Source organism: Typopeltis vanoorti, chromosome 16 (assembly GCF_054136105.1).
Source record: "Typopeltis vanoorti isolate ZY-2024b chromosome 16, IOZ_Tvanoo_1.0, whole genome shotgun sequence".
NCBI classification, from domain to species: Eukaryota; Metazoa; Arthropoda; class Arachnida; order Uropygi; family Thelyphonidae; genus Typopeltis; species Typopeltis vanoorti.
In genome coordinates, this window is record NC_143564.1 from 47,411,541 (window position 1) to 47,428,791 (window position 17,251).

The 17,251-nt window shown below is 35.6% G+C and overlaps 1 protein-coding gene across 1 annotated transcript in view; it reads right to left on the reverse strand.

Annotated features, from left to right (window-relative positions):
- mr (anaphase promoting complex subunit morula) overlaps positions 1 to 17,251 on the reverse strand; it is a 292,827-nt gene that overhangs the window by 55,293 nt on the left and 220,283 nt on the right. Inside the window, exon 11 of the mRNA XM_090406339.1 lies at positions 5,306 to 5,564. Coding sequence (XP_090262465.1) covers positions 5,306 to 5,564 — 259 coding nt within the window. The remainder of the gene's footprint in view (positions 1 to 5,305; positions 5,565 to 17,251) is intronic.

The window sequence follows — 17,251 nt, forward strand, 5'->3', positions numbered from 1 at the left end:
TGTCAGTGTGATTCTTAATATTCAAGTGATCTTTTGAGATATTCTACCCAATTTTGCAATTTGTCCTGTGAATTTATAGTCACTGTATACCAGTGGTGTAGCTAGAGCTTTTGCTGCTCCTCTCAATACACACCAAAAATACTACAAAAAGTCAATTAAAACACTATGTTATTTTTGAAGTAAAACTTTAATTTCAACATTCTAAAATGTTATTTTTTTTGCTTTTCTGTTAGCAAAATCGTCGATGACATTGCCGAAGTCTATTTCATAGTAATGTAGGTAATTCTTAATCTATTTTATTTAGAAAAACCCCTCTCACAACCAGCAACACTTACAGCAATTGTGAGGAAAATTCGCAGTAGTATTACAATATTTGGAAATGAGTTCTCGAGACTGTATTTTAGAATTAACTGCAGAAGTTCAAAAAGATTAAAAGTGCCACCTGGTGCGGACCACCCCCTCTGCCCCTCCCTAGCTACACCCCTGCTGTATACTATTAAGCCTAAATATTGAGCCTCATAAATTCTTACAGTCCAGTTTTTTATCTATGTAATACACTTAGAGTTCTTTCATCCCAAAGTGCATACTTTTACACAAAGAGTAAGCTGCCATTATCCTTTGTCCAAACTACCAATCTATTTAGATCATTCAAAGTTCTCCTGATAGGTGGAAAAGAGAGGATATTACAGAAGAATATAAGATACTAAAAGAATTTTATAGAGTAAGAACAAGGAGTCATCCTGAAGGTCGTGCAGGGGTGAAATGACTAGATTTTTTATTTGAAGAACACTGAGCAAGTGGATTCGATTACTACAAGTGAGGACAATAAATGAGTCTTTGCTTTTGCTAATTATTATCATTATCAACATTTGACCTCAAGAGGTGTTTAAGAGTCAAAGCTATATAACTGAGAGGAGACCTCCACATAGCCTTTAAGGGAATGTGGAGAACCGATCAGAGCTTCTGACCTAAAGTCCAATCCTCATCTTCTCGTAGTGCACCCTGTTGGGTATCTAACTGGATACTGAACGAACGAGGATGGGCTGGCAATTTGGGATTTAGCCAACCAAATTGTATTCTTATTAGCTTAAACCAAAATACAAAATGATGATACAACATGACAAAATTTCATGCCGGCTTGGGCATCGCCCAGTTAAACAAGGCCCCGTTATTTTCGCCAGGGAACCAGGGCAAACAGCGAAAAGTACGCACCACAACTCAACATCACCAGAGTTAAAGATCAGTAGTATTAACATAAGAAGCCTGAATGGCAAAGAAATGGAACTAGCTGAGGAATTAGATAAGTAACAGATCGACATAATAAGGTTGACTGAAACAAAAAAGACAAAAACTGGTGTGATCTTTCTGAGCAATAAATACAAAATGTTATATTCAAGCAATAACAATCAAGGAAAAGAAGGAGTAGCCATAGTATTCAACACTAAATACGAAGCTAATCTTCTTGAATAGCAGGCAGTCTCACGTAGAGTGATGGCAAATACGAGAATGGGGAACTGGACAATGAGACTTATTTGTGCCTATGGTCCCACAGAAGGTTCTAATAAGGTAGAAGGGGTGGAATTTTTTAATGCTTTAGAGAAAGCAACTGACACAATGAAAAAGGAAAAGTTGGTCCTTGTTGGGGATATAAATAGTAGAGTAAACTAATCTGTCCAAATGACAATGCCCTAACCACTGAACTAAATCACATCCTCAACACTTTCTCAGCCATTGGCTACCCTCCCCCCACAAAAAAATCCAAAAAATATTGAAACCTACAAACCACAACCCACCCTCCACAACAAGGATTACTCTAAATCCATCACCATTCCCTACATCCGAGGCACCTTGGAGAAAATTACCAAAATCTTAAAAAAACATGACTTGACCTCTTGTTACAGACCATACAGAAAATTGGCATTCCTTATCCTCTCCACTAAAGACCAACCACTTCCCCTAGACCTACCCTGGTGTATACCAGGTCCCTTGCAGCTGTAAACTGTCTTACTGTGGCCAAGCAGGCAGGACAGCGAATATCAGAATTTCAGAACACAAGGACTACATCTGTTTTCACAAGTACAGCTATTCTGGTCTTGCAGACCATGCTCTGGATACACATCACAGAATATGGTGGAAGAAAGCTACAGTAATACACTGTAGCAAATACAAATTCAAAAGACTATTTATGGAATCAGCCTCAGCCCTAAGAAACTCTCCAAACCTCAACAAATTTGGTTGTATGAGACTGCCCCATATTTGGGAGGCTTACATCGGCAGACCTTCAGCTCAATGGCCAAAAACAACTACTTAGCCCGCTAGGGGGCACCATCAGGACTTTTAGGAGAACAATAGCTTCGTTACTTCTTTCTCAGTTACTGTGTTGTAGTGCCTACGTTCACGTGCCTTTTTTGTAAGTTCCTTTTGAAGATGGCAATGTGACGTTACCGAAATATCGGAAATATTTATTAAAATGTAATTTAATTTATATTCATATCTACATTGTCAATTCCTTAAGTGATTTAGGAGAGGTTAATGTCTGCTCTTTGCTTTATGCAAATAATGTTATACTTCTAAATAAATCCGCTACAAGTCTGCACGATTTCCTGGCTAAATTGAATAACTGTCGTAATAGATATGGCATGAGGGTCAGAAATAAAAAGACAAAGACAATGAAAATAGGCAGAAGTATTGAAAATATCAACTGCGTTGTGAACGAAGAACCTGTGCAACAAGTAAAACATTTCAGCTACTTAGGCACAATTTTTAGTGAAGACGTAAATTAAATATGGGAATAGACAACAGAATCAACAAAGCTGGTATGGTAGGAAGTCAATTGAATAAATTCATATGAAATAAGAGAGAAATTAGTCGGAACACTAAATTAGCTGTATACAAGACAGTGTTCAAACCAGTTTTAACTTATGGATCTGAGAGCTGGGTCAGAAATAAAACAAACGTTGACCAAAGATTAGAACCACAGATATAAGAGTCCTGAGAAAGATTAGAGGCATGAACATATGGCATCAATGGCAATATCATATTAAAAATGAGGATATTAGGAAAGAACTTGACATTGTCAGCAACCAGGAATGCGTTAGCCGAGCTAACCTCAGGTGGTATGGTCACTTAAACAGAATGGGCGAGAAGAGATTAGCAAAACAAATGTCTTCTTGATAATGTTGGAATCTTGACAAGTAACTGGCTGATTTGGAGATAGGAAGTTAGTAATGACGTAAATTTTTCATATAGTACTATCATATCCTGTAAACCCCTTGAGGGTACATGGCAGGAATTTGATGATGACGATGATCTTTCTTACATGTCATTCTTTTCGATATGAAATTCAATTTTATCCTGCTCAAGACTAATTAGTGATCACTTCCAATTTCAAATCCTCTGTACACACTGGTGTCCTGCACCAGGGAGAAAACATCACTATCAACAAAAACATAGTCAATGAGGCTTTTCTTATTCCTTGCCTCTTCTCTCCATGTGAATTTCTGCACATTTTTATGTTGGATCATGGTGTTAGCAATAACCAGTCCATGTTCTGAGCAGAAATCCAACAAGTATTTGCCAGTATTATTAGCTTTGCTCTTTTCTCCAAATTTTTCCAAAATATTTTTGTATGTCTGACAATCATTTCCTACTCTGCTATTTAGATCCCCAAACAAGGACCAACTTTTCCTTTTTCGTTGTGTCAGTTGCTTTCTCTAAAGACTCAAAAAATTCCTCCACTTCTCCTTAGTAGAACCTTCTGTGGGCGCAGTCTCCACTTCTCCAAATAAGGCTCATTGTCCAGTTCCCCATTCTGATATTTGCCCACATCACTCTACTTGAGACTGCCTGCCATTCAAGAAGATTAGCCTCATATTTAGTGTTTAATGGTATGGCTACTCCTTCTTTTACTTGATTATCATTGCCTGAATATAACATTTTGTATTTATTGCTCAAAAAGATCACACCAGTTTTTGTGTTTTTTGTTTCAGTCACCCCTATTATGTCAATCTGATACTTATCTAATTCCTCAGCTAGCCCCATTTCTTTGTCATTCAGGCTTCTTATGTTGATAGTACAGATCTTTAAATCTGGTGATGTTGAGTTGGGGTGTGTTTTCAGATTTGTACTGTACCCTTCCATTTCTATTCCCATTACGATATCATCTTCATTTAACCATGTTTCACTTATTCCAATGATTTGGGGATGAAGAAACTTAATCACTGAAACCATTTCATCCCTTTTATTTCTGATACTTCTGTCATTTGTAAACAAACATAACAGTTCATTTTTAGGTCTATAGCCAGTCCTATCCAAGCCATAAGTTGGTTGTGATTTCCCCACTACACCTGCCAAATCACCTTTGTTACCGCTTACCACATATACCTGCTCAGTCTCCACTTCTCCACCCACAGTGCAATATACTCCATCTTCATACAAACATTCACTCTGGCTATGCCATGTCTCCCTGTCCACCCAAGCTCCCACCCCATTTCCCTTTTCCTCTTGTAATTCCTTTCTCTCTCACACTACTGTTTCCACTGACAAGCACTGCTGTCTCTTCAGTACCACTCTCCTGATTTTTCTCTTCATCTCTTCCTTCTGATCTCTGGCATGCATCACACACTATAACTTTCATCCAGCAACACCTTCTCCAGCACAATCACTCTAAAGCCATTTTCATTCTTCCCTCAAACACATGCCTTACATCCACAAACTCCATTCCCTTCTCCTCACACAGCTCCACCAACATACCATTCATGATTTGGCTCTCCACTGCAACTCATCATCATCATACCTAGGTAACACACACTGATAACCTTTCCTACTACACTGTTATCTTTCACACTAATTGTTTGCTACCTTGTTAGAACATTAGTTATTTTTTATTATAGTGTGAAATCGCATGAAATATTAGTAAGTCAATAAACTACTCATTTTTCTCTGGTGTTGTTTGTACTGTTAAGCAATATTATGAAGAATCCAATCAGTATAATAAGCAAATAGGTGTCAATATTTGAGGATTTTTAATTTTGTGTATATGTATCCAGAGATTATGAGCAGTAATTTGCTACTATACTGTTGCATAGTTTAGTTTACATTAGTTACTAATGATTATTAAAAGAAAACTGGTTATAATTTAATATACTGTATATTTAAAAACTAAATTAGATGATGAATTAGAGGCTAGTTTCCATCAGTATTTTAATAGTGTTAATGTATTTCCCAATAACCAAAAGGGTACAGTAATGACTCCCCCCACATACATCCTTCATTGTGAGGAGATGGAAAGTCTGCTTTTTTTTACCTTTTTCCTGAAAATGCCAAATAATTGTAGCATGCACAGGAGAAACACAGAGTGTAAGTATTCTGTCCTTTAGTTCTATAGCCAGCTGTACTTGACCTAAGTGTGGTTTCCAATTCAGAGTACGGTTTCCTTTCAGCATTTCAAAAGCATTTGTATAATTCTTTAAAGCTTGCCAGATAGTCGGTGGGACTTTAAGACTTTCTTCACGGAATGCTGGCCAAAACTGAGCAGAAAGGATCATAGCATGTACGGGGAATTCCTTTAAAAAACAAAATAACAAAAATTTAGTCAGAACTGTTCTTAAGAACTTATGGTTTACATAAAGTATTTAATTCCAATAATTTAAGAAGTTAATGCATTTAATTAACAAAATGTCTCTAATATCACAGTCTTATAATGATTCTGGTCATGATAATGACTAAAAACTAGCATGAAGTGAAATAATCAACTGGGTATTGGGATAGTATCAGCTTTCACATTAAAATATAAATTTAAGTATATTTAATTAATAACACAAGTGTTAAATTTTTAAATGCATTTGTTTATAATTATACAATAACTATGATTATAAATAAATGAGTTCTATTCCTTCTTATATGAGGAATAAATATAAATATCCCTCTTTAGATCTAACTTTAAATTTTGAATGGAAATCTGCACAAATGAAATAATTCCATTTTATTCTTTCAGGATACTTACCAAGTAACCAAGAAAGTTATGAATACATTCTATTACAAGTGCAAGCATGGCCTGAAGAAGGGAGATGCAAATGGATGTTATTATTATTATTGCGTGACACCTCCAGGGAGTCCAAAGACTCATCGAGGGAGGACAACTAATCTACAGCTCTCTGTCTCCACCACTCACTCCACTAACTGCAATTAACCGCAACTACATCAATGTCATCTACCACCTGCTGCCACCACTAGTATTTCCACAGACAATCACAAACATCCATGCCCCCACGGTGCGATTTGAACCTGCAGCCTTTTTGCTGGAAATTGGATACACTAACCACTCGGCCAACCAGGCTGGCAAGAGTGGAAATATTGCTGAGAGTGTAAATGAGAACATATTTAAGAAAATATGTACTTAATTTCTGTTTGTTGATAAAACAGAGTTTAAATAAGAAGGAACATGAATTATTTGCTGAACAAATCTAATATTGGTAATGCTCGACACACACACACACACATACATGCCAGTGTACAAGAAGCAAGATTATTTGCTAGCAGATTCCAAAAATCACTTGAAGTGTTATTATAAGGATTGGTCCAATATTCTTTTGAAAAGTCAATTTATAAAACAGCAATTTTCAAATTATATTCTGGAGGGAGAGAAAAACTGTTGGACTCTCTGATTAAAACACTGAAGACATCATGCATATTAGCTGACAAAAGAAAAAGGAAGAAACTAGGACTCTGCTCTAAAGTTCAAACAGTTAATAATTAGCAATTCTTCTTTTTTCTCATTATTATTATTAAGAGAGACTTCCAGGGAGTCAGAGACATATCGAGGGAGGCCACATACTACACACACACACACACACACACACACACACACACACACACACACACACACACACACACACACACACGCACACGCACACACACACACAGCTATCATACTTATTCTTGATTCCATTCACACTGCTTGCACTCGCAACATCCAATGGTAATCTCTTCCAATTACACACCACTCTATGAGAGAAAAATCTAGCACTCACCCCCCCTTCTTAGCAGCCTTCATTCTCAGCTTCCAAGGATGCCTGTCCTCTTCTCCTTTCCCCACTTTCCATAAATTGAAAAATTCCATCAATTGAAATCCTGTATGACCCTTTCAGAAGTTTGTAAGTCTCAATCATATCACCCCTCTTTCTCATGTTTGCTAGTGTCTGCAGTCTACAAATTCTCAATCTGTCTTCATAATCAGTATCCACAATCCTGATATCATTTTTAACACTGTCCTTTGTACTCTCTCCAATATATCAGAATCACAACAGAAACCAGGAGACCGGACCTGTGCACAATAGTTCAACTGAGGTCTTATCAAGGCCTTGTAAAGAGGCAAAATAACATCCTTATCTTTACATGTGAATGTAAAGATAAGGATGTTATTTCAGTTGTATTTGCAATCTTTGCCACATGGCCCCTGAACTTCAACTTCCTATCTATTAACACTCCATCAGTTTCTTCTAGCCTAATCGTACAAATATAATACGGCATTGAATATCTAATCATGCCGAAGTGAATGACTTTACCTTTACTGACATTGAACTGACACCCATTTTCCCATGCCCATAATTCCAGGATATTCAAATCATTCTGCAAGTACTACATATCAGCAGCATTCCTGATTACTCTACCTATCTTTGCATCATCAGCAAATAGCTGTATGTCGCTTCAAATCCTTCCCAATATCATTAATGTACAGACTGAATAACTGTGGACCAAGCACTGATCATTGTGGTACACCACTTGTTACCTTAAATCTTGCAGACTCACATCCCCTGTATACCACTTTTTGTTATCTGTTAGTCAGCAATCCTATTATTCTATAACCCAAACCCATTATCTCCAATTTATGCAACAGTCTACTGTTGGATTCTGATTATGTAGAGATTAGAGTAATTATTATTTGCTTCAGAATCCAACATGATCTTCCATCACAAAGGCTAGACTTGTAAATAATATTTACAAGTCTAGCCTTTGTGATGGAAGATCATCTTGGATTCTGAAGCAAATAATAATTACTCTAATCTCTACATAATCAGAATCCAACAAAGGCTTACTCTTCCTTTGAAAAATTTTTCTTTAAAGAAAAATTTTTCACACTAGACTCACAAGTGGAGAAAATTGACTTCTTATCTCCCTTCCAAGATCTTAAATAGCACTTAGTTTGAACATGATTAAATTTTTTATTACAGTCTATGTATTTACCTTTCTGCACTTCTCCACTTAAGTTCTTGTTGTTTTTATCATAGGGAGAATTTTGATTGCTACACTTATAATGTGATATTGTCCTTTCAGGGCAGAAGTTCTGGTCTCTCTTACTAACTTTTATCCTCAGTTGTCTATCATTTTGGTAATTTGTTTCTTTTGGACTAGTTTCTTTGGACCCTAGCACAATTTACCTCAACTGTTGTTTGTTCCTTATTGATAACTTCAGGTTCAGGTTTGGCTATTAGTTGTTGAGAATGTTCATCAGTATCACATTTTGATTTTGGTAGATAAGGCATAACAGACTGTGTATTACTATCCTCCACAGTTAATTCAGTTACAGACAGCTCCACTTTATTTGGGGCAAATCCTTTCTCAGGTGAAGAATCAGATAATGTACTTATGTTGAAAAACTTAGAGAAATAGCAAATTTGACAGATTTTCAACTGTTAATTTTACTCAGAAGTAAATTAATAGGCAAGGCTAGAACATATTTTAACTCATCTCCAATTCTCAAGGATACATTTGATTATCAAATATTTAAGGACAATCTTATTTCTCAGTTCTCAAAATTAAGAAGTATTGGCCCAAATTTATGGAAGTTACAGAGAGTCTTACAAAAAGATAAAGAAACTGTTACTGATTTTCACAATCGTTTATTGACACTAGCCAACAGTTTAAATGTGACTAATGAGGATAAACCACACTTAGATTGGGCTGTATTCCAACAATTTAGACAAGGTGTTAGGCAAGAATTAAGAGAAACAGCCTATAAGAAGAAAATTTCCACCTTAGAAGAGTGTCTCAAAAGTGTCAAGGAAAAAGAACAAATGTTAGGAGACCTTTATCCCTCATCCAGTGTAGGTCTTGTAAATGTTATAAATAAGACTGGTTGTTCTGTGAACCAATCTGAAGTTGAAAAGAAAAATAAGGAAGAGGAGAAAGGAAAAGATATTGGAGCAAGTCCTATTTGTGTTAGTCACATGACTGTGAATGAAGATCAAACCAACAAGAAGTTGATGGAAAATGTACAGAGCTTAATTCACCAGGAAGTTAAGAAATTGAATCAACCTATTATGGATAGTCTTAATAAAGTGATTAAGCAATTGGCAACAGTCACTCTACATTCTAAAGAAAACCAAAACCCCACAACAGATAAGGTTGATGAAAGAATTAAATTGGAAGTAGAAAGGCAAAATCAACCTATTTTGGCAAAAATAAGTGAGTTGTTACTAGGACTACAAAATATTAAACAACAGATATCATTTGTATCTCAACCTCAGATGGAGAGAGAACATAGAGATCCTCCCAAATACTATAGTTGCAATAAAGTTGGACACCTTGCTAGAAACTGTTTTCTTAACAAAAGAGATTATTCTAAGAAAAGCTGGAATTCAAAGTATGGACACATACCCTACAGAGGATATAATAGAATGCAGAAACACCAAGGATCTAATGAACAATTGATGAGAATTAGAGGAGAAATCGTAGGTTCTAAGTGTAATATTTTATTAGATACAGGATGTAATGCTTCAACTATTAGAAAGGACTATCTCCAAAGTATAAGACATAAATTAAGGAATAATATTGCCAAACTTAGACAACCTGTAAGAATTACTTCTCTTTCAGATTCAAACTTTGTAGCATATGAAAAGGTTCGAGCAAGAATCAACCTACCAGAATTTAAACTAAGTGTCTGGCAAGACTTACTTATCATCCCCTCAACCAATAACATAAGCTCCCACATCATATTGGGAACAAATTTCTTGGAAAAATATCAGTTCTCCTGTGATTTTTTTAGAAAAGAAATATCCCTAATGAACAGGAAAATAAGTGTCAAAACAAATGGCAATTATATGCATAATAGAACAAGGAGGCAGAGAGAAAGGTTTCATGTACCCGAGAAAGGATTTGTCCCAAATAAAGTGGAGCTGTCTGTAACTGAATTAACTGTGGAGGATAGTAATACACAGTCTGTTATGCCTTATCTACCAAAATCAAAATGTAATACTGATGAACATTCTCAACAACTAATAGCCAAACCTGAACCTGAAGTTATCAATAAGGAACAAACAACAGTTGAGGTAAATTGTGCCAGGGTCCAAAGAAACTAGTCCAAAAGAAACAAATTACCAAAATGATAGACAACTGAGGATAAAAGTTAGTAAGAGAGACCAGAACTTCTGCTCTGAAAGGACAATATCACATTATAAGTGTAGCAATCAAAATTCTCCCTATGATAAAAATAACAAGAACTTAAGTGGAGAAGTGCAGAAAGGTAAATACATAGACTGTAATAAAAAATTTAATCATGTTCAAACTAAGTGCTATTTAAGATCTTGGAAGGGAGATAAGAAGTCAATTTTCTCCACTTGTGAGTCTAGTGTGAAAAATTTTTCTTTAAAGAAAAATTTTTCAAAGGAAGAGTAAGCCTTTGTTGGATTCTGATTATGTAGAGATTAGAGTAATTATTATTTGCTTCAGAATCCAACATGATCTTCCATCACAAAGGCTAGACTTGTAAATATTATTTAATGTAAACAACTTATTTTGCAAATTAATATTCATATCACTACTTTAACTTTATCTAATATTTAATTTAATCAAGAACGTATGTATTAATAGTAGAAAAACTCTGTGATAAAATATTATTAAGCTATTTTAATTACTATGTTAATATTATAAGAACTTGTATTTGATAATTTAACTGCGCATTATTTGAAATGTAAATATTCTCTATTTATTCCTGTTTGTGAAAGTTTAACGTTATGTAATAGCTCAATTTTATTTATGTTTTGTTGTCATGGAGACGCATGTAAGTAAGCGAGCGCGAGAATTGGAACAGAACATGAAGAGGAGGTTTATTGAAAATGCTGAAAGTTTACTGGAAAGTTAAAGAGATCTCGAGAAGAATTTAGGTGGGAAAAATGGATATAAAAAGGAGGAACGCTGGAAAAAAAAGCTTGAGGAGATTAGAGCATTAGAGATTTATTAGAGAGAGGATTGGCATTAGGTTGGAATCGGGCATTCGGCAATCACAGTGCGATAATAGCAAGTCGGCAAGTCACTCAAGCAACTAAATAAAGTCTACAAGTTGAGAAGCAGTTAGCTAATAAGTTTCTGAATAACAAATAAAGCAACGGAAGATAGCTGAATGACTACTGAATGATTAGCGATATTTTAGTTCAGATTTATTTTCAGGGCCGACCTTTCAAGGACACACTGAAACGTGAAGCATAGTAAGAAGTAACTAGAGAATAAATAGAGGCAACAGGGTTGTGTTTAATGATAGCGGTGTTTAGAATTATAGTGCTTAAAGAATTATTTGAATGCCAGAGGAATGAACATCTGTACATATAAAACCCCAAGTTAAAGAATTATTGTGTATTTCCCTAATGCAAGAGTAATCAGTAGTGCTTCATACAAGAACATCTGATTATATGTATTGTGCCCGTAAATTAATTCAGTTAATGCTAGAAGATTTATTTTAATGAGTGCTGTTTATTGTTAAAAGTGTTTACAGTTATAAAAAGTGTTTTTGTGTATGTTGATGAAGGAAGAAGATTAACGGTAAGATTATTCCAACTTTAATATTTCTGTTCAGAGAAGTGTGTGAGTTTCATCTTAGAATTCCCTGATGTTAACAGTAACTATCGCAGAGAATTAAAAGAAGCGTAAAATCAAAAGTGTCTGTTTATAAAGAGGTATTACTGCAATTTTTATTGTATTTGGAACTTAAGGAACTATGAAAAGACTGTGACATAGAGATAACAGATTTATCTTGTCAGAGTTTGATTGTACTCATCGGAGAAGCTGAAGTGTTTATAATAACTTAATTACTGATTTGAAGTTAAGTGAAAAATTTGTGATTTTAAAATTAAATGTTTGTTTTTGTTTATCTAAAGTTGTATTTTGCCTGAATCTCTTTTACTGCACCATTCATTAAATATTCGAACCAAAGCGGGTAAATTAAGTAAGTCGAATATACTCGGCCAGTATATATTTTAAGGAGTAATAGTTGAGGGTTGATTTATCTTCAATTCTTGAACTAATCCAGATATAGAGTGGCGCAGTCTATAAATATAAATTTTCTCTATATTTGTATTAGAAATCAACTAGCAACTATTTTTTAGGTTAAGAACATCGTCATAACTAAATGTCGGATCCAAAGTATAGATTGAGAAGAAGTAGGATCCAACACTACCATGCTATATTCTGTCAAAAGCATTAGCAAAATCCAAAAGTATCATGGTGTATCCATTTCCCTTGTCTAGTTCAATAGTAACGTTATTATAGAATTTGAGCAAATTGCTAAAACATGACCTTCCCTTAGTAAACCCATGTTGTTTATTGAAAAGTAGAGATTCACTGTCAATCCATTTCTGAATGATCTGAATGACAGCCATAAGCAATGTTTCTAAAATCTTCACCACTACTGAGATACTAATTGGTCAATAGTTGGATACATCGGTCTTTGCACCACTCTTTTGTGCAATGGAATTACCATACATTCTTTCCATTCCTGCAGAATCTTCCCTGTTCTGAGACTCATATTAAACAGCCTGGTCAAAGGAATGGTCAGTTCAGCTGAACACTGTTTTAGCACAGGTGCTGATATTCCATCAGTCCCTATTGCTGAATTCTTATTCAATTTGTGCAACAGCTCTAATACCTCATCCTCATACACCTGCGTTTCTTCGTCTAGTGAAGAGGTAACAGTGAGCTCAATGTTGCATACACCAGGTTGATAGCTTTTAATAAAATGGGCACTCATTAACTGAACAACTTCTTCTGCATCTGTAACCCTCACGCCATTTAGGATTTAGAAGAGTTATTCTTTCATATTCGTTCTTTCTTTCTTGCAGTATATCGATAGAATTCTTGTGGGTTGTCTTTAGCACACAGAGCCAGTTTCTTTTCATACTCAGACTTTGCTTTCCGTATAACAGTTGCGGCTATTCTAACCTGCTGCTTACAACATTCAAAATGGACATCATCCTTATGCAAACGGTATTCCTTCCACCTCGTCATTTTCTTACGAATCTCTTGTTTAATAAGATTACACATCTGTTTGACTCCTACTCTATTTATTCGAAGAATAAATAGAGTAGGAGTCAAATGCATGACTCGGGACACATTCTGATAATGCATCATTTAAGTATTGTTTAAATGCTTCCCATGCACTGTCGATATTCTTTCCATCCAGCAATCGATCCCATTCCACCAAACTCAGTATTCTCCTCAGCTGGTCATAATTTCTGCTTTGTAGTTCAGCATGTAACCTTTTCTGAATGGAACATTCATAAACTTAGTCATTTCCCAAGTGAGGTACTGAATAATCACTGTCACCAACTAGAGACAGAATAGTTACGTCTTTAACTGAAACGCCCTCTGACACTATAATCAAATCTAACACTCTTTGCCCTCAAGTTCCTTCTGTCACATGCTGTTTGAGGAAGTTTTCCCGCAACAGCTCAATAAATGCATTTTCATTCTTCTCACGAGATTCTACTGCTACCCAATCAATATTTGGATAATTAAAATCTCCCATTATGTTACTCTTTTTGCACTCATTGTTTCAATTTGGTGATGCATTTCTTCATCACTAGCAACCGAATCCACCAGGTCTGTAACAATACCCCACTATAAAATTGATCTTGTTAGATTCCACCTCACACCAGATGGCTTCAAACTCACTGCCACATGAAATATTGTTAGTAGTACTACAATCATAGATCTCGACTCTATCTGGATTCAAGTCATTCGATATCATTAGCAGCATGTCCCTTCTTCTCCAATCCTTCCTAAAAATACTGTACCCTTGACACTCAATACCAGTTAGTAGGTCTGATTCTGATAGCCAGGTCTCATTAATAACTACAATCTGAGTTTGCAACATATTGACTAAGGCAGCAATCTCTATCCCTTTGTTTCTGATACTCCTAGTATTCGTGTACAGACATAATAATCTACCTATTTGTTCTTTTGTGTTGTCTTGTTTGCAGTCTGCTGACACCGTTGGACAACTTGCAGATCTCTATAATTCTCTAATGCCTTACACATGTAGACATCTTTGCAAACATTTGATATGTCCGAATCAGATGACCATAAATCCGAAATCGTTCTCTCATCAACGTTACCATGACAAAGCCCATTCCCGTCATTAACAGTTATATAATATTGTCACTCTTGCACTCACATTCACACCATTCCTCCCTTTATAATTTAGTTTCCCTGACTCTATGTGTTAGGTCTCATACCAGTTATTAGTTTTTCTAGACTCCTGATATCAAATGCATTCAGGTGTAGGCCGTCCCTCTTATACAAATCCAATCTTCCCTCAAACTCACTCCACACATCCAAAAATTCGCATCCATTCCTTCTACACAGGTAAAATATTGACGATTTTCACTTTCTCCCTCTTACCTCTTCCAACAATCCTTTCATGTCCTCTCTTATACTGAACTTTTTGCCAGTTAACTAATGGTCAACATATATGAAAATTCTCACAATTTTATTTTAACAACTGCTAATATTTCAGTCCAGCTTCAGGAACTGCTGTACTAAAGAAGAATAGTTAAGAATGACAAGCTTAAATAATAAAGAAAAAGAAACATGCATTTTCATTTCATATCATTAACTGTTGTGAAACAGTACTATGATAACCATTGCAGTACATAATGACAACCATGATATATATATATATATATATATATATATATATATATATATACATATATACATACATATATATAACCAATATATGCAAGAAGAATGAAAATAACAATTTTCCCAAAACTGGGATAAATGAACATAATGTTTGTAATTAAATTACAGCATGAATTCCAGCTTTCCAGTTTCTTTTGAATAAATACTGTGACTGACTATCCATGAAATACTTGTCTGTCATTAATTATTATTAACATTGAGAAAATATGTTCTCTTCCCCCTCTTCCCAACAAGAAAAGGAAAAAAAATAATCTGAAACAATGTTGTAATAGAAATGTGCTGGTGTGTTACACAGGCAAAAAATTTCATTGATAATCATGCCTAGTAATTTGCAGACATTTGGCCATTAGAAGTGAACAATGTTATTATTTCATGAGCATCTACATATAGCAGGCCCAAACTATGAATTATTTGCAGAATTCTTATCATATCTCTCCTTAACTCATTCACTGACTAACACAACTACCTCCGGCAAAGCCATTCCAGTCATTCACCACTCTCTAAGCAAAAAATCCAGCCCCCCACATTCTGCAACACACTCTTACATAACTTCTGGTGGAGGGTGATGGCACTTTGACTCCAACGAACATGAAAAATTTCTTCTGCATTCACACTTTTACTAAGTTATATGTTTCTAATAATTCCCTCTTTTTTTCTGCCAATCAACTAACCATAATTCACATCTCTCATAGGGAGTACTTTATAGACAAATCATCATTTTTTCCCCTTGCATCTGGATTCTCTTTGCCTCATTCTTAAGAAACTCAGGCAACCAAATCTGTATATAATAGTCCAAATGTGGTCACATCAAAGTCATAAATTAGGATAATAACCTCCTTATCGCTGCTTGGCAGTGTTTCCCAACATTCAAATAATCCTTTGAGTTAATTTACTTACTTCGGCAATACAATCTTAAACTCTGTTAACTGTTATTTTATTCCCAAATCTGTAGCATTATTAATCCGTTTACTCTTTGAATCATACGACAAGCTCTACCTTTAATAAATATTCTGTGTCCCCCCCCCCCCCCCACTCCCATCCAGTTTGGCATCATCATCAAACAAATGAACATTCCAACAAGTAGTTATGGCTATAGATCCACATGTGTGTTCACTGGGCCGGTTCGCCTGCTTGTGGGATGAAAAACGCCAGATAAACTGGCGGAAAAACCCTACTGCCCACGCCCAAGACTAGCTAACTTGGCTATGGCTGAGGAAGATTCTCAAATTCCTCATGTCTTCGATGGGAATCGAACCTGGGACACTCCTACTCCAGTCATATAGTTGCGAAGAGGACAGCCACTAGGCTAACCATGCGGATGCCTGGATAGTGAAGTGACTAGAGTACCTGCTCCCTAACCAACAGGCTTTCACTTTGAATCCTGCCATGAGCATGGTTGTTTGTTACTGTCTTTATGTAGGAGATGAATTTTATTATGTCCATGTAAGAACACAGCTGTGTTTATTCAAGATCTGAAGTAGCTTGAAAAATCCCATGTTTGGTCTCTAGAGCACAGTTTCTAGATTATGTAAAAATATAAATATAAAATAAAATAACATATAAGAAAGTTTTAAAGCGAATAAAAGTTGAGCAGCTCTCAGATGTGAACTGTAGACTAAAATACAGAAGTATTATTGAAAAGAAAATGAAAGAGTTTGAGAACAGGAATCAAACCTTGGAGATTCAGTGGCAAACTCTGAAGGAAACATTGATTGATTCTGCCAGAGAGGCATGTGGTGAGGTTGTGTGCAAGGATAAAAAAATCAGAACTCCCTGGTGGACACAGGAAGTTAAAGAGGCAGTGAAGGAAAAGAAGAAAGCATATCAAAAGTTCCTGGCAAATAAGTCAGCTTTTACTCTTACAGAATACAGAGACAAATGTAAGAAAGCTAAACAGTGTGTAAAACTTGCTAAACAAAAGTCATGGGAGGACTTTGGCAAGAATATAGAAAATAAATATCAAGAAGGTGGCAAAATATTCTGGAGGTTGTTGAAGAAGCTTAGGAATGGAGCAAAGAGTGCTGTAAAAGGAATTAGAGATGATAAAGGTGAAATGAAAACAGGAGAAAAAGATATCCTTGAAGTATGGAGTAATTACTTTGAAAAACTGCTAAATGAAACAAGCAGTGATGACAGCACAGTGATAAAAAACACTGACCAGGCATGCAGTCAGGAATTCATATCCATACTTGAAGTAGAAAAAGCCATCAAAGGCTTGAAATGTGGAAAGGCAGCAGGAGTAGATGATATTCGACCAGAAATGCTGAAGTATGGTGGT